General features: G+C 42.0%; 1 protein-coding gene across 7 annotated transcripts in view; it reads right to left on the bottom strand.

The window, feature by feature from the left end:
• The window catches only part of SORCS2 (sortilin related VPS10 domain containing receptor 2), a 767,814-nt gene that overhangs the window by 590,957 nt on the left and 153,034 nt on the right, over window positions 1-23,823 (bottom strand). Inside the window, exons 1-2 of one of the 7 annotated variants that reach the window (XM_039541215.1) lie at window positions 8,341-8,443; window positions 7,667-7,796 (exon numbers count right to left, since the gene is read on the bottom strand). The exons of the other annotated variants lie outside the window; for them this stretch is intronic. Coding sequence (XP_039397149.1) covers window positions 7,667-7,669 — 3 coding nt within the window. The 5' untranslated portion in view covers window positions 7,670-7,796; window positions 8,341-8,443. Of the gene's footprint in view, window positions 1-7,666; window positions 7,797-8,340; window positions 8,444-23,823 lie in introns of those variants that run through there. 7 annotated transcript variants of the gene reach the window in all.

The following is a 23,823-nucleotide window of genomic DNA, read 5'->3' as shown; positions in this document are numbered from 1 at the left end:
ACAAAAGAAATAGCATTTTTCAATTCACCTAATACAAATACTGTAGTGCAATCTCTTTATCATAAAAGTTGACCTTACAAATGTAGAATTATGTACAAATGATAACTGCATTCAAAAATGAAACAATGTAAAACTTTAGCGTCTGCAAGTCCACTCAGTCCTACTTCTTGTTCAGCCAATCGCTCAGACAAACAAGATAGGAGATAATGCTGCCTGCTTCTTGTTTACACCGTCACCTAAAAGTGAGAACAGGCATTTTCATGGTACTGTTGTAGCTGGCGTCGCAAGAAATTTACATGCCAGATACACTAAAGATTCATATGTCCCTCATGCTTCAATCACCATTCCAGGGGACATGCATCCATGCTGATGACGGGTTCTGCTCGATAACAATCCAAAGCAGTGTGGACCGACACATGTTCATTTTCATCATCTGAGTCAGATGCCACCAGCAGAAGGGTGATTTTCTTTTTTGGTGGTTTGTGTTCTGTAGTTTGCGCATCAGAGTTTTGTTCTTTTAAGACTCTGAAAGCATACTCCACACCTCGCCCCTCTCAGATTTTGGAAAGCACTTTCGATTCCTAAACCTTGAGTCGAGTGCTGTAGCTATCTTTAGAAATCTCACATTGGTACCTTCTTTGTGTTTTGTCAAATCTGCAGTAAAAATGTTCTTAAAATGAACAGCATGTCCTGGGTCATCATCCAAGACTGCTACAACATGAAATATATTGCAGAATGTGGGGTAAAACAGCAGGGGACATACAATTCTCCCCCAAGGAGTTCTGTCACAAATTTAATTAATGCATTTTTTTTAACAAGCATCATCAGCATGGAAGCGTGTCCTCTGGAATTGTGGCTGAAGCATGAAGGGGCATATGAATGTTTAGCATATCTGGCACATAAATATCTTGCAATGCCAGCTACAAAAGTGTCATGCAAATGCCTGTTCTCACTTTCTGGTGACATTGTAACTCAGAAGAGGGCAGCATTATCTCCTCTTAATGTAAACAAACTTCTTTGTCTTAGCGATGGGCTGCACAAGAAGTAGGACTGAGTGGACTTCTAGGCTCTGAAATTTTACATTGTTTTGTTTTTGAGTGTAACAAAAAAACGCTACATTTGTAAGTTGCACTTTCACGATAAAGAGATTGCACTACAGTACTTGTATGAGGTGAATTGAAAAATACTATTTCTTTTGTTGAAATACATCCAAAATATTTAATAAATTTCAATTGGTATTCTATTGTTTAACAGTGTGATTAAAACTGTGATTAATCGTGATTCAATTAACTGCAATTAATCAACAGCCCTAGTTATTTTACCTCTGCATTTGGCACTGATGTGACCACTGCTGGAAAACTGTATCCGGTTCTGGTCCCCACAATGCAAGAAGGGTGTTCATAAATTGGAGAGAGCTCAGAGAAGGGCCTCAAGAATGATTAAAGGAAAATATGCCTTATAGTGATAGACTCTAGGACTTCAATCTATTTAGTTTAACAAATAGACGGTTACTGGGTGACATGATTACAGTTTATAACTAACTATATAGGGAACAAATATTTAATAATGGTCTCTTACAGCTTTCTCTGCTAGCATGAACACTAGACAAATTCTAGAAAGCTAGACAAATTCAGACTGGAAGTAAGGTGTCAATTCTTAACACTGAGGGTAATTAACCATTGGAACAATTACCAAGGGTCATGGTGGATTCTCCATCACTGACCATTTTTTAAATTAATGTTTTTCTAAAAGACATGCTCTAGGGATTATTTTGGGAAAGTTCTATGGCCTGTGTTGTACAGGAGGTCAGACTAGGTGATCGCAATAGTCCCTCCTGACTTTGGAATCTATGAAATCTGTTGGCAACGTTTCTGTTTACAGGCGTGTACACACACCTACATGTGTTCTGAACCACACACAAAGCACAGAACACTAAAAAAGTTTTTCATTGCTTATGTATTGCTATATGTTTATGTACATCAGTACTGAAGGTGTATCTGAAATAATTCCCATCTTCTTTACCTACCTGTTCTCACTTTAAAGGGGTGAGTAGCATAGACCCAAAATACAGATGTATTTAAAACAAACAAACACACACAACATGTTTTTAAAAACCTAGTATGAATTCAATATTTTTATAATTACTTTAACAATTCAGTGAAAAGTATTTTGTTTAAATTAAATGTTCCCCAGAGACCCGGGAAGTGAAATGCTCCAGAAAATAGAATTGAAACTAACTAGTGTATGTTCATTGTTCAGTTTGAGAGAAAAATAGAATAAACTAAAGGCACACAAATAGGATTAAATGGTGAAAAGAAAAATCAAATTTTAAATCCTGGTAAGTTTAATGGTCTCAGGTGTTAGAAAAAGAGGTATGGAATTTTTCTCCCAAAATATATTATTTCTAACCAGGCACTTTGGACCTATTCCAACTCCCATTGAAATAAACAGGAGTTGTGCCACTGACATGAGTAAAAAGGAGATCAGATTGGGCCTATAGTCTTTCTGGGCTTATAGTCTTTCTGAGCCTCTTTAATACTAACATTACTCATGCCCAACCATCAAGCATTTTACCCAAGTGTGTCTTTGATGTGTCTGAAAGCATCTGTCAGAAAATTAGCTTAATCATCAGTCAGCTATTTAATAAAAATCTCTTTCTTTCCATAGGAGTACACCAAGTTAAAACAACGTCATAATGTAGATTCTTCCATAGGCACCAACTCCATGGGTGCTCTGAGGCTCAAGCACCCATGGGAAAAAAATATATAGGGAGTGCTCAGCACCCATGGACCATTACCCCCGCCCGTGCTCCACCCCAAGGCCCCGCCCCTGCTCAGACTATTCCCCTGTGGCCACGCCCATGCTGTGCCCCTCCTCTACCCCTTCCTCTGAGGCCCCCACTGCTCACTCCTCTCTGCCCCCTCCCCCATCACTCGCCCTTAAGACGAGAGGGGGCAGAAAGGAGCGAGCAGCGGGTGGGAGCTGCTTGGGGGAGGGGGCCGAGAGGAGCAGGCAGGAGGCGCTCAGGGGAGAGGCGGAGCAGGAGTGGGGCCTCGGAGATGAAGCAACCACCAGCAAAAACAAAAGTCAGCGCCTGTGGAGTATACTTCTATTCAAGCAAAAAAATCTGCAAAAATCCATCGTGAATCTTTCATTTCATTAAGATGTTTCATGAAATATAATTTCATTGATGTTTTGGACATCTCTATACCTGGAACCGGCTAGAGCAAATGGCCCAGGATAGAGGACTCTGGAGAGATCTGGTTGGCCCCCCATACACTGGGGGGGGGGGCATTGCATAGTAGTAGTAGTAGTTCTTCCTCCTCCCACTTTTAAGTAAAGGCTTTATCCGCCTATAAATTGTATATGTCCTTGGATAACACAAAAAGAAAACACATACTATGAACTTTGCTTTGTTCACCAAATGTTTATCACCTAAAACTGTGACTTTCCCTTAGATAGAGCTTTATCTTGCCAAGAAAATTCAATGCACTTCACAAAAGATATACAATAGTATGACAATAGGCTGCAGTGCCAAGCTGATGACTGACAACAAAGGGAAAACTAGAGAATAGTCGGTGCTCAGATTTAAAATCATGCCACTCATGATTTCCGAGGCTGAGTGCAGAATCATTTAGGATACACATCACAATTCCCACAGCTATCATCCATTCATTCCAAGGTGGCTAGGATTGACAAATGTGAACATTTAACACGTAGTCTGCCTCCTCCTCCGCCCCCCCCGCCTCCGATTTACTCAGATATGCCCAGGAAGTCTAGTCTTTATTATTCTTGCGTAAGCATGGGGCTATGCAATGTTTAAAAAGCACTCACAGAGCTCAATCCTGAGATATACTGAGTGCTCTCAACAGCCATTGAATAACATGGGAGGCAAGTGTTCTCACCAACCAACAGGATAAGGCCCTGCAAGTGTTCACTTGGCATAAGAGTATATTGAATTTCAAAATGCTCAAGCATGCAAGATTCAACAACATTCAGAAAATAAATTCCATCTTTGACCTTTTTAAAACACTGTTATATCATCATTCTGTAAGAATGAATTTATTTTTCTACTCAATATATTCCATTCAATGGCTGTAGGCATTAACGTAGCTAAGATTAAAATCAGGTCAACAGTACTGAGAATAAATAGCACTTTAACCCGGAGAATACAAATGTGCCAGAACACTCAAAAGGGTTATAACTGATCTGCTTGCTTTAAAATTCAATATTTTTAGTGCCAAGTTAATGTTCTTTCAGCTTCCTCTATGTGGAACAACAATGAACAGCTAGACATTTCACAGAAGATTATGCATAAGCTATCAAAGTTTAGAGGTGGAAAAAAGACATCATTATTATGAACCATATGGTAGCACCTAGAGCCCTCCATCACCCCCAAGATTAGGGCTCCAGGGAGCTAGGAACTGCACAACCACATAGTAAAAGACAGTCCCATCCCCGAAGAACTTACAATTTAAACAGACAAGACAGACAAAGAGTGGGAGGGAAAAGACACAGAGAGGTGAATCCATTTTCCCAAGGCACCCAGGTTTCCTGAATCCCAGTTCAGTGACCAACCCACCGTACCAAACTACCCCTTTTAGACTAGTGAATCCATCCCTTGCAAGTGCTGGATATTGTGTGTGTATGGCACTCTCTCTCACTCTATGTATACATATATGTAGGGGATGCCAGAGGGATTCAATCATGCCTAGTAAATTTAAGGCAAAGAGGACAGAACTGCAACCATCTCCAGTCAGGACAACTTCTAATCAGGATGTCTGAACTATAAATTGGACTACCCCTTCCCCCTACTCTATCTAATCTCTGATTATTCCCACGAATATCCCAGAATATTCATTCCAAGCATTATTTTCTACTTCGGCAGGAGATACTCTAACAGCTCGTGCAAAAGGACTAAGTCCACTTGTTGGTAGCTCTAGCAGACTCATATCCTTGTGAATCAGACACACTGGGGAGACTTGTAACAAATATTTAACAGTGGGGTTGCACATACACCATGATATGGGGAGTTATTTGTGTTCCTGTGGAATTCTAATGCACAGATCTCTATTACACGTGTATCTAGCGCAGCATTTCTCAAATGCGGCCACCAGTTTTTCTTCCAGCCACAGCCCCTCCCTCTCCCTGTTGCTCCTGGATGCACCACCTTGGTGTTGTCTGCTGGGGCTGCAAGCAGGGGTTGGGCCCTGCCCCCCTCTGGAGACAGCTGGGGCACAATGCTGAAGGAGCAGGCAGCTGATGAGTTCAACACTTTCCCGGGGATGGTGGGGCTTAGGGTCTGGGTTTCACCCCTGGTGTGCTGGGGTGGCAGACTCCAGCCTCACGGCTTCAGGCTCCATCCCTATCGCCCAGCAACAGGGCTTTGGGCTCTGGCCCCAACTTTCTCCCCCGCCCCCCCCCAACTCCATCACCCCTGGCCACTACTGCCTACAATTACCCCCCCCCCAAGGCTTAGGACTGAGACTGAGTAAGTCTGGAACTGAGTAAGTCTTTTGTGAAAAGTGATACTTTTATGTTTGATAATATCACTTTTTACAACAGACTTACTAGCTAGCAATATATAAGTTACAATGATTTGGATGTGTATATGTGTGTATTTATTTGATTTTCCTAAAGCTAATTACGTATTTTAGGGAAAAGTGTGAGAGCGGCCACCAGCAAGAGTTGATAGCCACACTCTTGAGGCCACCAAAAAAGTTGTCCTGAAAACCCCGGAACTTCCCTCTATTGGATGATACAATCAATCACACAATCAATAGTAATAAAGGGGTTATGTCGGATCCCCTTCATATATACATTAGTTCCATCTACAATTTAATCTTGTTCACCAACTGGTGGCTTGTGGCTTTGGTGCCAAAGATCTTAGATTCTACTCCCCCGAGTGTACCTATGCAGTTAGCTAGTGATGATGATATTTATATACCAGAGATCATGGATTATTACATTTTATATTGTGGGACATGCGTGCACTGTGCTTCTGATTCTAACACACTATTATCCACTCCTTTTTTCTCTGTGAATTCATGGATGTTCCTTTGTGGCATTTTAGCCGAATAGTCAATAAAATGTCGATAACAAAGAATAACAGTAGGAAGGCAGCATGATCTAGTGGTTAGAAAGCCTGGGTTCTATTCCCCACTCTGCTTTTATCCCACTGTGTGACCTGGAATGATTGGTGTATATTAGTATTACTGAAGTGCTGTACAACATATGGTGAAAAAGACAGACCCTGCACCACGGAGTTTACAGTCTTGCTTGAGACAAGATGCAATAGAGGGATGCAACAATCAAGTGGGGATAGGGACCACAAGGTAACAGCAAGTTATTTATCTGTGTGTCTCATTTTTCTCTTCTGCAAAGCATTTTGTGACATGTGAAAAGTTTCATGTAAATGAAAGGTGTCAACATTATTTAAAATCTTTTATTTATTGAAACATTTTGCTAGATTAAATGTTCCCATTAGGACAGACACTGTGGAAACTTTCTGTGGCTAGATAGAGTCCCATGGTGGAAAAATACAGCACTGCTTAGCGTATATTCACTTATTTAAATGGTTTCCTTATAACTAGCAGTAAAAACTGCATCTGATAAATTGGTATTTTACTCATCGTTGTAGTTTCAAATGATGGCTGCTTACAGCCAGAAATCAAAGATTCAGGGAGAGGGATTCCATATAAAGGTTTTGCTACTTAACAGATGTCCACTGAGCTGTCAGAGGAGAAAAAAGCCTCAGAAGTTAAAAACACAGCAGGTTTTCTTCCTTTTGATTTTTTTCACCGGGGCTAGTTTATATGCATGAGTGCCAATAGCTCTCCTCTCTGTCATTCTGACACACCGAGCTCCAGCATTAATGCAAGCCTAATCCTCACTATCAGGCTGTCATCACATTAAAATTAAACTGCTCATTTCTAACCAAAGGAAGGGTTTTTATTACTTGTTCCCCCACCCCCAATAAAGCCATCATCCTCTGCTAATGAGGTGTTCTAAGATGGTTCACATTGTGAACCACAAGATCAGCTCACAAGGCTGAGCAGAACGTGTGCTGTGGAGACTAGCAGAACAATTCAACCTGGCCCAGTCTGCTGCTCACTCATACATGCTGACTGTTCATATAAAGGGAAAAAGAGAGACCCTGTTTTGTTCTCCAACAAGCTCTTTTATTCCAATGCATTTCGAGCAAAATTAAAAGGTGTGGGGCCCATCTGCCATAGCCTTATCCCAGCGGGTAACCCCTGGGGAAATCAATGGGGCTACTCGTGTGAGTAAAACTTTGCAGGAGAAGGCCCTTGCCTTATTTTCACCCACATCTTCTTATTTATAGCTTTCAAATGTTGGTAAGTTTGTAGCATTTCCACCAAGCCTCAGAATTGCAGCTACCAGATGATTTCTTTATATAATGGAAGCTGGGTTGTTGGTTTTTTTTATCCTAACCAAAAGGAATACACTTTCAAGTAAAATTTTAATTTGCATCTTGCTGTCTGGTAAGACGCTCCTAACTATAGCCTGAGAAACAATTAACTGCTGCAGTTAAAAAAAAATTGTTTTTAAAATCCCCTTGGCAAAATTCTTAAGACTAACAAAGCCTGAAAAGAGTAAAGTTCCACACATGTCAAAAATGCAAAGAAAAGAGAATTATGGATACCATTCAATTAGGAAGCTGATCTCTCAAGTTTGATGGACCATGGTCTTGTAATCAGCCACGAGAAATGCAACTGCCCTGTCAGCAAACCAGCTTCAGAGCTACCACCGAGGAACTTGAAATTTGTGGTTGCCTGGATGGTTCAGATGATCACAAAGAAAACAAGACAAATATGGAATGTTATAAACTCTGGTCTTATTGCTAGTGAAGCCAAGGCTTTTCTCCAATCCCCACCCTCTTGCAGGATAGAGAGTCCATAATTCTCTCTATTTTAGGGCAGCCTAGTAAAACTGGCTAGAGAGCTAACATGCCTTGACTAAGTTATCTCTTAAACTGGTGGGTTGAACTACTTAAATCTGAACTCCATGCTTGTGCACAAATGCATCTGAAAAATGCTGATTTATAAAGCTTGCTGACTGATCAGTTTTATTTTTAATTTACAAAATACACCTAAATCCTGTTCTGTAGGCATGCGCACAATATGCAAACATTTCCAAACTAAACTAATATCGAGTACAAATCTTCTCTTACCCTCTCAGCATATCAAGGCTAATGGTTTCCATTACCCATTAATTTATTTATGCCCCAAACACTTAGACACATGCGTAACTTTGCACCTACATGTAGCCCCACTGAGTTTAATGAGGCTACTCATAGGCATACTGTTATGTACTCACTTAAATGTGTGCAGGATTGGGGCGCCACACTTCATAATTTAAGCCCTTCTCACAAGCCTGGGTGAATGGGTCACTTTGCAGTGTGCTCTGATGGTCAACTGACTTGGGCCCTGTGCGGGTGGAAGCAAGTTCCTGCGTCCATAGCCATTTATCTGGCATCCATTACAGAGCCTATTTGCATATTAATTAATGTAACCTCACAACACCCCTGTGAGGTAGAGAAGTATTTTTATCCTGCCTTTTCATAGATGGGGAACTGAGCCACAGGAAGATTAACTGACTTGCCCAAAGTCACACAGGATCTATGTGGCGGAGCCAGGAAGTGTTCCTCCAAACTCCAGTATCCCAGGCCAGGGTTTTAATCACAAAAACATTCTTCCTGATTCAAGGGCCCTACCCAGAAAATGCCCACAGCCACCTTACTCTCCTATTTAAACCTGGAGCATTGCAGCTGTGGTATAATAGAGAGGGAGGCAGTCTCTAAGGTAACCAAGATCCAAACCACTCAGATCTTTATAGGTCAAAACTACCACTTTGATATGAACCCAGCAACAGACAGGAAGCCAGATTTATTCCATTATGTTTTCTTTTTATCACTGGGGGAAATAATTGGTGTAAAAATACGAATTATTTCCCACTGTTATTGTTAAAACAATACAGCACTTGTGTTTTGCAGTGGGGAGGAGAGAGGAAATGGTGATGAATAGAAAGTTAACATTTAAGCATGCATTTAGCAATCAAGGACTTCCTTTTTGCATCAGTTTATCCTCTGCAGCTCTGATTTCTCCCAGGCCAGTAAAGACAGTTGGTATCTAGACTACAGTTCCCTCAGAAGCAGTATACAAATAAAGCAGTCAAAAAGAGAAGAGAGAGGCTTATCAGAATGTTGCTGTTCTATCTCTCACAGCTGTTCACAGCTTGCAGGGCACATGAAAAATAAAATAAACACCCAGTTATATTTTGCTAATCTGGCACACATTTTACTAAAAAAAGAGGCACCTACTGTTTTATTAATTATTGTTGTTGTTATTATTACCTGCAAGGGAGAATCAGAGAGGCTTACTGCAGGAGTGATGATTTAAAAGATAATAAAAATGATTTTTAAATATGTATATAGTTAAGAGGCTATCTCAAAGGAAACTGTGTGTCTGTATCAGGTTGGCTACTGAGTTAGCCATGTTTTAAATATTTATCCAATGAAATCATTATGCTTCTCAGAAAGAGACTCATTCACGGGTCCTCAGATTCTCATGCCTAATAAAAAATTAAATACCAAAAACTATGCAAAAATAATAGTAAAGATCCAACTTCAAATGCCCAAAGGGAGAAAAGGGAGAAAATACCAAATTCAGAATGCTGCTCCATGTTTAGTGCACTCACTCGCTCTCAAGGAGCTCAGAGTAGGGCAGGATTTTGTTCAACAACCTCAAGTCTGCAATCAGATCTGAGAGTGGACTCCTGCATCCATACAGAGCCTCGTTGATTTCCATAGTCTGTCCACACAGAACTGATTACAGCATCAGGTCCCATATGCCAGAGGTTCTCAACCAAGGGTCCGAGGCTTCCTAGCGGGCAGGGCCGGCTCCAGGCACCAGCGCAGCAAGCAGGTGCTTAGGGCGGCTAACAGAAAGGGGCGGCATGTCCGGCTCTTCGGCGGCGGGTCCCTCAGTCCCTCCCAGAGGGAAGGAGCTGCCACCGAATTGCTGCCGAAGAATGAAGCAGTGGGGTAGAGCTGCTGCCAAAGTGCCGCCAATTGTAGGTTTTTTTTTTTTTTTTTTTTTTTTTGCCGCTTGCAGCAAAAACGCTGGAGCCGGCCCTGCTGGTGGGCCATGAGCAGATTTCAGGGGGTCCACCAAATTAAAGCAGAGTGCAGGGCCAGTGTTAGAGTTGTTGGGGCCCAGGGCAGAAAGTCAAAGCCCGAGCCCCACCGCTCAGGGCTGAAGCCAAAGCCCAAACCCTGCCACATGGGGCTGAAGCCAACTTAGCTTCGTGGAGTCCCCTCTGGTGTGGGGCCCCCAGCAATTGCCCTGCTTGCTACTCCCCTAACGCTGGTCCTGGCTTTTAATCTACTGGATATGCAGAAAAAACATTTGTTGTGGCACAAATGGGCTGTGGAGTTTTTATAGCATGTTGAGGGGACCTCTGAAAGAAAAAGGTTGAGAACCCTTGCCATATGCATGCATTAAGAATGGAGAGTCAGCTTCTCTTTAGAATTTCATATTGTTGTGGAGTTTTGTACAGTGGCAACATTTTACAAATTACTTCCCTTTTGAGAACATTTCTACCAGTTTGAGAGCAATTCCCTGCACTTAAAACCACTGGAAGTGGTCTCAACTTAGACAGGGGAGGAAATGGTTTAGTATTTATTAACAGTTTTGCAGTTCTGCATTCAAGAGTGTCAGAGCACTTAACAGACATTCATGAATGAAACTTCCAGAGAACCGTGTAAATATGGAAGTGATATAATCCCTATTGTACAAATGGAGACACCTGGGGTGCAGAGAAGTTAAGTGACTTGCCTAAGGCAAGGTAGCAATTTGGAGGCAGCTCTTTGGCCCCCACCTTAATGTGCTTTTTTTTAATGGTAGTTTAAAATGGAAACAAAGGGCGCCACCTCTTTCATTGTCCATTCCCTGGTTTGACCAAACCGGACATGGCGTCCCTGGGAAGTGGTGCAGTTCTTCCACTGGTATTTTTAGTCTGGCATATCGTGTAGTACAGCAAGTCAAAGTTAAGATTCAAAATGCACGAGATGTAAGTGCTTCTCCAGGTTTTATAACGGGAACTGCAAGCAAATAAGTTGTCTGGAAGTGTACCCCAAAAGAGGGAGACATTTGGAAAGTTTTCTAAAAAGTCTTTCATGTTTTATTTTGGTATTGTGTGCATTAAACTGGCACAAGCTGGAACAAGTCATTTAGAGAAAAAATAATATCAATTGTTAGCACTTTACAAACATTCAGAAAGCACTTCTAATAAGTAGCATTCCTGTAAGGTAGGGTAATCAGTACTATCCTTGTTATATAATGGAGAAATGGAGTCACAGAGAGGTTCAATGACATGGCCATGACCACAGGGCATTGCCTTTTTTAAAGAAATGTGGGGTGCTACCTAGTACAGCTGAATCACACCTCATGTCCACACACAAAAGCACCCCAATGCTATGTGTGTCACCCACCATTAGTTGCTTTGAGCAAGACTGGCCATCATGTGGTTCTCCACAGTACCAGTCTCCATCAGTGCAGTGCCAGTGTGGACAGAGCTAACTGGCATAATAGCCCTAATGGTGGAAACAGACCTCCCACTACTATCCTGCAGTGTTTCAGACACCACTTTGGTAGCGTATCTGGTCTACATATTGCACAGGGGTGAAGCAGGCCCAAAGCCACTTTCCTGTACAAATACAGCAGCACACAATGCACAGCTAAGTTGCACCGTGTTTTCACAGTGACAAATACATCCTGCTTCTGTGACCCAACTGACTCTATTGCTGCTGTGTCTCATAGGGGACCATCCTACAAAAAAAGGCTACCAGCTGGCCTGAGGCCTACATACAGGCTATGACTGGAATCCTACTGGGGAGAGGAGGAGGTGCTAAGCCAAGTTAATTTAGTCAGACACAGCAAGTTAGTGAGTGACTGTGCAGAAAAGTTGAATAACCATTGGTGCTCCCCCCTCATAGCCTAGTGTTGAATAGGTGCTCTTTTCTGTCTCTAGAATCCCTTGCTGATGGTCCTTCCAGTCCTGCAGATGTCTGCCTCTTCTCGTGACCCTCCAGCCAGGTCACATTGAAGTCTCTTTTCTTCAGGGGTAAACAAGGTTTCCAATCAACTAAACTCAAATAAACGTAACTCTTCACCCCTACGTAGACTCACTCCTCTGCAGCCAGGGCTGTCCTTCCCAGACTCTGCAGGGCTGTCCTTCCACTCTTGTGCAGAGTGGTATCTCCCAGGGCTTTCCCCCTGGAGGCCCGGTTCCAAACTCAATAGTCCTCCTCCCTCTTGGATCAGGGTGTTTCTGCACCACCATTTCTGGTTGCCAGTAGGAGAACCTAGGCCTTCCCTCTTCTCTGGGTTCCTGTGGTGAACAGCTAAGGTTCTCCAATGCTGCCTTACTGGACTTCTACTCACATTGGCCTTCCCTCAGGCCCTTTCCCACAGCCCTTGCCTGGGCTTACTGTAGATCTGCCTCTCTCTGGCCTTCCTCCACCCCCCAGCAACCAAAGGAGGACTGGAGAGTTCTTCTCTCTGTAGCCCCCTTCTCAGCTGGGTTTCCTCCCTTTATACTTACCACTGAGCTCCTCTCCCAGTTGGGCTTCATCTTCAGTTAATCCTGGCCCAACTTTCAGTTGCAACCAGATGCCTTAATTAAACTCTCTAGTTCCAGTTAAACCTTTTCGTGCCGGTGTGGTATATGTACTCCATCGAAGACTGGCAAAGATAGGCAACATCAGGTGCCATGAAGTTGAAGGGGTTGAGATCTAGTATAACAGTTGGTCTGGTCTGGCAGAAAACTTGCTTTTTACAGAGAGTTGAGTCCTCGAGACTCACACCTCCACACAGCCCAATTCACTAGTAGATAACACACCTGTACCTTGCACCTTAATCATGAGAGAAAGTGGAAAACATTGGCTTCATGTACCAGGAAAAAGAGATATACAAAGAACTGGACCAGGAGATACACGATATGATGTCAGGATCTCTATTAGTGACTCAGGATCCCAATAGAGCTGCAGAGATGGAATCTGAGCCAGTTCACCAGGAGCAGAAACAGGGATTTGGGGCCATCTGGGCATAACTCAATCTAAACAATTCCATGCCATTGCAGTGGCCTTGGGTATTGGTGGCACCTCAGTTTCCCCTGTGCTCTGCCTGTGGAACATAACAGCTTAGTCTCCTGAGGACTGAAATGCTTCTGTCTAACTCAAGTTATTGGACCCACTATTGGAGTATCTAGGTGAAATTTAATGGCCTGTGATATACAGGAGGTCATATTAGATGATCTAATGGTACTTCCTGGCCTTAATTTTATGATCAACTATAAAACTCAGTTTGCACAGTTCTGGCTTCCTATCTCTCACCCTGCGATCGAGACAGCTGCCTGACATTCAGATATGCTCCAGATTACTTCACCTTCTCGGATTTTAATACCGTTATAATCTTTGGGTGCCAGCAAGCTTGCCTAACAAAGCTAGAAGATGGGGGAGCACCCACCAGTGCCTCTGAAGTTGCCAAGGAGCTCACAGTGAGAGAGACTGTGGCACAGGCCATGAATATCTGCAGATAACATTGGGTTAAGGTGTAGTAGTTCCCTTGGGTGCAGCCTGAGGTGCTCTGACTAAAGAGGAGGAGATGGTTTCCTTACATTGAATTATTCAACGAATAATTCATTGCCACCCCCTGCAAACAAGACCCAGAAGGGTACATCCATGTGACCCTTAAGAACTGAACCTGGCTGTTATTCACCCATAAACTGCACTTATTCCAAGAGTGTAATGAATTTCCACTTGCTGCAATATGTTTATAAACAAACATATAATGGGGTGTCAATAGTGCTAGAGCTAAGCATCTATCACCTCTTCCACTAAAGACCTTTTCTTCAGGGTATTTATCACTCTGGGTCAATTGTGTCCTCTGACCCACATATGGAAGGTTCCTCCTCCTCTTCACATCCACTTGAAAAGTCAGCCAGCTCTGGCATCATTGCTCCCCTGGTCCCAGCAGAGAATTCGCCCACACAGGAGGAGTGCCTGGGGCTAGGCTATATGATCTTTTCTATGTAGATCCCCCATGTTTCCCCATGAGCTCCAGAAGTAGCCTCATACAAGGGAGGCCCTGATAACATGGCAGCAATGGAGCCATACTACCAGGGAACCTAGGAAGGCCCTTCTGTGGGCTAGAGCCAGTCTCCATGTGAATGGCTGGGGCCTCTATGATCCCCAGGATCCACCAGGTTTCCAGATGGGCCCAGTAGGAGGAAAAACCCATTATAACAATAAAGGAGAATTTGCATAGAGGACATTTTCTCCCCCAGTTCTCCTTTCTCACAGGTTTTTCCACATGAGGTAATGGTCTGGGCTGTTGCCATCATCCTAGACTACAACTTTGAACATAACCTATCCACTCAGATTCAGTTTTAAAATAATCATTCCTTTAGGTTGGTTTGACCAGCTTTGGTCTATCTAAGGCACCTGAAGAATGCAGAGAATAAATGTTTTACATTTCACTTTACAATGAAGGTAGCAGCCAGAATGGATAGCTATGCTTTCTGTGCATGGGCGTTCTTTAGTGCTATCTCATTAAAATTTGTGATCCAATATTGTAACAGGTCAAACCTTTGCCTGCCATTCTAATATTGTCTCACAGAGAAAAACTAAAATCATCATGCAATTGCTTAGAAATCACCTCTCCAAACACTGCCCTTGAGTGTGTGCCTGGACTTAGGTATGGTGTTTGGGGCAGAAATAAGGTAAATCAAAATAGACGGGACATGGAGACAGGTCACTGGGAAATATCATTTCTCTTGATGTTACTATGTAAACATGTCATGGAAGGAATGTTATATGCTGAGATCACAGTGAATGCTTTATTGAGGTTCAGAACAGTGTATGAGCTATTCCACTGGTCCCAGCATCTACCTCAAAGAAGGAATGTAGCATTTGTTTCCATTCGTCCTGGACTCATATCCAGCTTGCCCCTGTTAAACTTTTAATAAAAATATATTTCAGACTTATAATCAGGTTTTATTGGGCAAACATGGAAAATTCTCAACATTTCCCCTTGTCTTATACTTTAGTACATTTTGCTGAAGTTACTTTAAATGACTTCATCGATGTATAGCAGCTAGAATCTGTAACGTAAACGTTTCACTCTAAAGGTCTCAATTTCTACAATGTACTCTCTAAATTCGCCACTTTCCTATTTTGTGAGCCGTAACAACAGAGTGCATTCATTCAGTCCTTACCCAGCCAAGCAAAACGCTCACTGGGATTTCCTTTTCAAGCCTGCTAATTGAAAACATTCTGCAGTTTATTAGTCACCATATAGATTATCTGCTGACATGCAAACTCTCACTCATTCTAGACTTGTTAATTAACACGTAATTACTGATTCCACAGAGACTGGACTGCAGGTGTGGTGCTCTATGACCCACGCTAATAATCATTTCACTCAGATCGGAGCACAGATGGAATACACAGCTAACTGACTTTCCCACCACACCATCTGACCCATCCAAAAAGTGCTTGAGCTTTATATATATATATATATTTTTTTAAAGGAAGCATTTTTTGTCTGTGTTCATTATGTCCAACTTCCACCCACAACCTATCTAGGAAGAGGCTTGAAAATCTGCACTCCCAGATCCGGCTGGCTCAGCAGGAGCTGTCCTTGGGCAGCTGTTCTACATGATGAATTGAAATAGGAAGAGCTAGAGAGAGAGAGAGAGAGACTCTGAAGGAGAGAAATATTAGGAAAGAGACAGATATGCCCAGTCATTTCTGTGACTAGCTACATGATGATCACACACACAATGGCTGACCCATTACAAGGTTATATTCCAATCAAGTCTTTGCCGTGATAGTTTATGGAAGTCAGTCAACAAACCTTACAACTGAAGTATCACCTTCCATTCAATTACTCCCCATGTAAAGTCTTTTGTACTGCAGCTACTCATTCCATCCATCCTTTGGTTGGTGGTCTGTTCAAAAAGAAAGATTTTTTCCCATTTCTCTTAATACAAAACTTATCCCGAGACTTCAAATATTTGAAAACAGTCTTTGCTTCAACAAGGGAAGATTGTGGCCAAAGATGTTACCATGCAAAGAAACCAACACATGGCAGTTTGGGTTAAAATACTCGTACCTAAAGTATTTCCTATTAAGAGGGCCCTACCAAATTCACTATCCATTTTGGTCAATTTCATGGTCATAGGATTTTAAAAATCATAAATTTAATTATTTCAGCTATTTAAATCGGAAATTTCACAGTGTTGTAACTGTAGGGGTCCTGACCCAAAGGGGAGTTGTGTGTGGGGGGGGGAGGTGTCGCAAGGAGGTCTGCAGTACTGCTACCCTTACTTCTGCACAGCTGCTGGCGGCAGTGCTGGGTTCAGAGGTGGGCAGTTGGAGAGTGGCAGCTGCTGGCCAAGAGCCCAGCTTGAAGGCAGAGCCATCGCCAGCAGAAGAAGTAAGGATGACATGGTGTCATATTGCCACCCATACTTCTTCACTGCTGCCTGCAGAGCTGGGCCCTCAGTCAGCAGCTGCCACTGTCTGGCTTTTCAAAACTGGGGCAGGATTGTCAAAAGTGCTCAGAGTTGACCAAAAACGCTGCTCCCATTTAAGTCAATGGTAAGACTAACTTTGACCTTAGTGGAAACACAAGTTAGGCCAACACTTTTCAAAATTCCACCCTCGCTGTATAAAAGGAGTAATGGACAAGATGACACATTCCATTTTGATGTTCCTGCTGAACTAGAAGCTTCATCAAATACAACCTTTGACCATGCCAACAGAGGGCACAACAGATTATCTTGTGAACAAGATAAAATCTTGAAATTTGGCTCACAGCCATTTGTCATGAACCACTGAGTACAAATATGAGAAGTGACATTTCTATAATAGTTCACCAAAGATCATCAGTCTAGCATTTTACCAAAGTAATATTAACTTCTTCCCGGAGACAGGTGAATTGGGTACAAGGCCTTCAGATTTCAGCCAAGAAAATGGTAATATAATAGTTAGGCAAATGTGCCACTGGCACCAACTCCGATCACCCCACTCATCAGAAGGGCAGATTGTTGTCTACAGTACATGACTCATCTCTACATGTTTCAGTCATTATCAATTCCCAGTACAAGGTGAGCATTAACCTAAGTTTTATAATCATTTTTCCCTAATTGCTAAGGGAACTTGACCTATTAACCTTTTTCAAACAGCATGGGAAAAAAAGATAATATCTCAGTGAACTGGTAAAGAGATCTACTAATTAAACCTGAAGATGGACTGCTGGAACATTGATAAGAACTTTTTTTGTGAGGTAGGGAAATTCTAGTTCAAAACTGCTGAAAATGTATATCAGCTGAGAGGTGTTCTTCATTAATTACCAATTTACAGCACCTGCCTACAAAAGAGGAGGGAAATTCATGTCCAGAAAATCTTTCCAAATGACGGGGGATGATATCCTTGGAAACAAAAAACATTCTTCTTTTCTGAATATGCCACATTAACAGCCTTAATTTCTGAATATGCCACATTAATAGCCTTAAAGACAGACACCCCCTGACTAGCCGTGGAACTGGTACAAGAAGGGCAGAAGCAATGAAAGCTTCCCCACAATGGCTCGTCAACATACCTTAAACTTGTCTTGGAGGGGAAAACTCTGGGGGCTGTGTCATTTTAATCACTGGCCTCACAAGGTACCTATCACTTGGTATCTAAACACTGAATAGAATCCCAGGCCATTGCTCAGCCATCACATGGTAACCGGCATCTTTTGGACACTCTCAACCTTGGCTGGATTTGGACAAGCAATTAATTGCTGAAAGGCTCCATTGTCCATTAGCAATCCCCCTGAGCCTGACAATTCACCACTAACATACATTTATTGGTGCTTCTGTTGTAAAGCCAGAAAATGAAACAGCCCTGTTGGCAAAGCTTTGGGCTTGCATAGATTGGGTTTAAAATGTGATATGGCACCATATTCTCTAAAAGATTAAATTATCTGAGGTGAAGGTCTGACTGGGTATGTGATAATGCTGTGAAGGAGACTGTGCTCCTTATGCAGTAAGATTTTATGACAATCTGTCCCCTGGCCGACAGGAAATCTCTTTATGCAACCTGAGTAGCCAAAGCAAACAGGAGAGGAAATAAGGATGCCTAATAAATGCCCCTGCTGAAAGGAAACATAACGGATACATTATTTATGCATACAATGGTGCATAGTGCCAGACAGAAAAGACCAGATTCATGTAACCAGTGTTAAGAAACATCAGATCTACTTCAGAAAGATTTTAATGAAGCTGATGACCTACAGACACCCTGGTACACAGCGGACCATATAATGTTGCATGATGACAGTCAGCGGTATGCTGATGGGCACACAGCCTAAGGAACAGAAATCACAGCAATATCCAGCTCCTGCAGAGTGACAGTAATTCTATGAGAATGAAGCAAATTTTACTTCTGACCTTGCTTGTGATACATCGGTCTTTATCATCTTAAAGTGGACTGACCTCTCACTCCTGACAGGATAATGAAAAGAAAGCTATGAGAGTGACTTAATTTTAAATCTCAGCTCCCTGAAGCAAACGCAGCCATCACCCTTTCTGCATAAGAAAGCAGGAAGGCTCAGACCTACATAGAAAATCACTATCTGCCTATGACAGAGTTCTGAGAGCCAGTAGCTGTCCCAGCACTCTGGTCACTTAAGCATTACATGGTTCCACAAGGAAAGGCCTGGTGGAGGAGGAGAGTACTTAATTGTCTAAACTGACTGGGGTTTCATGATCTAAGAAGCTAATTATCCCACTGGCTGGGGAGATTACTTAAAAGCACAGGAAGGAAGCACAAAGAAGGGTGGGGATAGCAGAGCCCAGGGGAAGCTGAGTCTCTGGCTGGTGGGATCATCACTAAAACTCACAGAGGTGTTGACAAGCAAGAGGCATGCAAGGCTGTTTGTGAGGGACCCCAGGGTGGGAGAGGGCCTGCTCTGTTAGACTACCTCTTCTAAAATAGGGTTAAAAGACTTCCCCTTTCCACCAATGTAAGATATGTTAACTGGCCCATCAATCTAGCAGCAGCACAATGTTATGCCATACAGAGACTCAGGCTCCAGATTCAAGTTTGCATTTTTCATTCCCAGAGCAGCAGAGTCTTTGGAGTGCTGGGAAGGAAGCATGGTGAATCTTGGTACACTCTATCTGATCGCCTGTTGGGGTTGCCCTGAAGGATGGCAGCCTGCCATGCTTCCAGGTTCAAGCTTCACGTTTCCCTCTTTGCAAGCCTCTTCTAATCTTTAATTCATCTTAAAATAATAGCAAACTATTCATGTTGTTGTTCTTTTAAAGTTTCAAAACTTTGCCTTTCAGGGGTTCACACTGAGACTTCTCCACTACCACACAGCATGGTATGATATTTTTTCCACCAGCATTCCCTAAAACCTTGTGAACTCAGGTAATTAGCTCTCATTCCCTCTCCATCTTAGATTCTAAAACCATGTCCCTGTCCAACCTTGCTTAAAGGAGGGTAATGAATGAAGTAAAAAAAAAATTCAAGGACCTCTATGGCTCCCAAAAGAGGACTAGAGAAGCCCTCTAGGAATAGGACCTATGGCAAGAGATTGAGTTAGTGAAAAAATCTCTCTTTTCCTTTATAAAGGTAAAGTATGTTAGTTTCTGTCTGTTAATTATTTGTTAACCTCCAAAAGCAAGAGAGAAAGTGAGTTATGTTGCTCCTAAGTTATTCTTTTCATGCTGAATTAAACTTTTTTGTAACAGTTATAATGAGGCAAGGTCACCCAGGCACTTTTGCGTAATGATTAGTTATTTCCATAAGAATTACTTAAAATAGGTGAAATCTAGAGAGAGACAGAGGGGGAGGAGGTTTAAAAAGACAAAAGAAACATCTAGAAGACAACTCTTAATTAAACTGGCTAACACTGTTATCTAAGCTATTCTTCTACATGCATGGAGGACTGCCTTAATTAACTTCTATTTCATTCTCTATCTGCAAATCACTACCATATCACAGAAATCTTACAATATAGAAATGCATCAAAATGTGTATTTAAAATACTTGCAGACTCTGTATCTGCTCATTTAATGTATTCCACGGCAGAGCTTTCCTTTTGAACTATCATGGCATATTGATGTTATTAAAGAGTCTATGAACACAGTGACTGTAATAATGAATTGAAATTTACATCAAATGTAATCTCATTAATTGTGTGATCATATCTGATTTGACAATTTTAATGCATTACTAAAAAAATATATTCTATTACATGACATTAAAGATCTTATCATGGTTAATTTGCTTAAAAATGTGGTTTCAGCATAATCGTTCATCTTGATTTTATACATCTTCATTTAAAAAACACATAGTACTTTGATTTGGAAAAAGGCAAAACCACAGAGATGGAAAATCTGAACCCTGCCCTAAATTGCAGAAGTCCCCAAACCACAGACAATACACATCTCAACACACCTTCCCAAAAAAATGTCATCAAAACTGATGTTTCAACAAAAGCATTTTTCAACAGAGAAAAAGTGTAGTCCAACCTGCCCTGTCTATTTACTTTTTAATACTATTACATCTGAAAATAAGCAATAGAAATTCTGCAAATTATACAGAATGTGCCTTTCCATTTGTTGGTCTGTTTTGCACAGATTTGGAAACAAACAACTTTTTCCAAAGCATGTCAACATTTTGTTCTGTAATTGCACATGCAGTTGGCCAGTGCACATTACCTGACCACTATTCCTTCCAGTTCAGTTTCATGTAAATATTTCAAATGTTTAGTTAACAACTGCAAATCAAAATATAATTACTCAGTCAGAGCCTGATCCAATGTCATTGACTTCAATAGATAACCTCTTCCTGACTTCAGTGGGGTTTAGATCAGGACTTTAGACTCCTAAAGTTAGGCTCCCAAATCCCTAAATAAATGGCCTGATTTTGAGAAGTGCTCAACACCCAGCAGCTCCTATTTAAATCAATGAGAGCTACAGGATGCTCAGATGTTTTGAAAATGAGGCCATTGATTTAGGCACCTAAATATGAGCCTATGGATAGGATTTTCAACAGTGCATATGGGAATCAGGTGTCTAACCCCCTTAGGCACTTTTGAAAATCCCGCATTAGAAATCTAACTATAGGTGCCCCATTTTGAAAATCTTGCCCTTAGTGTGTTTAAAAACAACAGACCAAGAATCAAAAACAGCCAAGAGAGACTTATGTCTAGTCTACAAGCTAAGGTTTAACCAAGGTGTCATTTTAAACTGATTTGGTTGAACGAGGGCTGTCAATCTCAGTTAATGCATGTGATTAACTCAAAACAAATTAATGCTTTTTTTTAAACAAGCATTAATCGCACACCTCTGAAAACGGGATATGGGAGTAGCCAGGTGAGGAGATAGACACGTCCGGCTTTAGGGATGGAGGAGGGGGGCCACCGCCAAGGGATCATGCTCAGGGGGGTGCTGCTGCATGCCTCTGGGGCAGGGGTGCCCCTCCTCACACCATCCTGCTCCACTGCTGCTCCCACCCCCCATGGAGCCGCCCCTAGCCAAGCTGCTCCAGACTGGGAGCCTGCCTCTTGTCTCCTGTGCAGAGTGGGGTTGGGGGGTTGATGTTGGGTTTTCCCCTCCCCCCACCCATGTATCCAGTCGCTGCTGAGCCGGGGTCAAGGAACAGGAGGTGCCTTGTCTGCTGCTGTGCTGGCTCAGGAGTGGGTGCTGCCAGCAGCAGCTACTGCTGGCTGAATGTGTGTTCAAACTCCTGAGTGCTCTGCTTAAAGAGACAGCATTCCCCCAAAACACACATACGCACACCAAAATCTGAAATGGTGCCCTTGGTGAGCCAGGAGTGGCCAGAGAGCTGAGGGATGGCCATGGCCCATGGGACAGCATGGAACCCGCCCTCCACAGCAGGCCGAATGCCAGACACCATGAGCCGCAGCAGCCTTGCATATGTATGTATATAATATCCAAAATATTTAAATAAATGATATTCAATTATTGTTTAACTGTGCAATTAAAACTGTGATTAATCACAACTATTTTTTAAATCTTGTGATTAATCGTGATTAATTTTTTTAATCATTTTAGAGCCCTACGTGAAACCAGTGAAAAATCTGAGTGAACTCGCTTAAATTGATTTAAACCTGTTTTAAATCAGTTTAGTTTGTCGTTAAATTTACAGGCACAAGCTAAACTGCTATAACCACTTTTTCAAGTGTCTATATCATTTTAAGTAAATTGGTTTTAAATTATTTTAGTTAAAACAGTGCAACTTGTGTGTTGGACAAGGCCTGAGAAGAAATGAAAGAAGGAATATTAAAACACCAATTGTCCTTCGCATCCAGCCATCTACACAACTATGTTTTATCGTTTTCCTCAATCTTGTAATTCATTTTATTACAAACAGAAACACGGACAGCAAAACAGGACTGTACAGTCTTAGCTAGCTTGACTACTTCACTTCATAGTTCTAGAATGCTTTTTTATCTGAGAAACCTGAAGACCTTTACAAACATTACGTTTCACAACTTGACAGGTATGATGCTCATTTTACAGTAACTATACAGTAGCAGAGGGCAGAATACAGCTGGGAGACCTGATTCCCAATCCCTTGCTCTAAATATTAGATTGGCCATTTACCTTTGATGTACCCATTGTTAAAGCAGCATAACTTTCAAACTAAATTTACAACCATTTAAATAGCTAGATTAATACAGTGGCGCTCTGGAAATATCAAATTAGCTTAATCTATTGGATCTTTAAGGATTAACCACCATTATAATTATGGCCAAGGACCAATTACCCACATTACTTTTTAAAGGCATATTATTTTATATAAAACTTTATAGATAACTTTATGTAAAACTTCATTACTCCAGCACAGAACTTTGAAAGCTAATCTGTCCAAGAAATGTTGAATTCAATGAAAAACCCTCCAAGAATTACTTAGTGATTTGCTCAGGGTTGTCAGCGTAATGCTCACTTGCAGTATTTCTAGTTCATGTTCAGCCAATCCACAGTTTTCAATTGCTATACCTACAGGGAACCCTGGGCTGACATGCTTTGTACCACACCCTACGGGTTTCTAGCACACCACAGACATATGAATGCAATGGAAATGTATCAAATTTATACCAGATGGTACATAAATTTACATTCATGATGGCTGTGGAAGGAGGAAAATAAAACTAGAGAAATTGCAAATACGTCAAATTAACCACAAAACAAAACATCTGATTTTTCAAATGCTGCCATCCTTATCAGTGGGAGGGACTGCAGTTCTCAGACTGCAGCCACCACCTGGCAGCTCACTGGTACCAGCAGGGAGTGTGGACTGGTGGACCCCAGCTGGCACCACCCACAAAGTTCCCAATTGGAGGAGACATCCAGCCTCTCTGGTTGGCTCAGAATCACTATTTAAGCCAGAAGGAGGCATAGCAAGTTGTCTGAGCAACTAGGTGAATCTCTGGCTGGCAGCTAGACTGGACCCTGCCTTCTGACGTGACTCCTAAGCTCTACCTTGTTCCTGGTTTCTACCCTCCTGCCTTGTTCCAGATCTCTGCTTCTGTGCCCCACTTGGCTCCAAACTTTGGCTTGATTCCTGACTCTGACTCTTGGCTTGACACTTTGTCTGTTACTGACTCTGGTTCCTGGCTCCTGCTCTGACCAGTAGGCTTGACCACTACTGCTCTGACCACTAGGTATGACCAGTTACATCCCGGTCTACAACAGTTTGCTCCAACCAAC

Source organism: Mauremys reevesii, linkage group 5, assembly GCF_016161935.1.
Source record: "Mauremys reevesii isolate NIE-2019 linkage group 5, ASM1616193v1, whole genome shotgun sequence".
In the NCBI taxonomy this organism is placed as follows: Eukaryota; Metazoa; Chordata; order Testudines; family Geoemydidae; genus Mauremys; species Mauremys reevesii.
The sequence above is the reverse complement of the archived record's forward strand: the minus strand, read 5'-3'. Positions and strand labels throughout refer to the sequence as shown.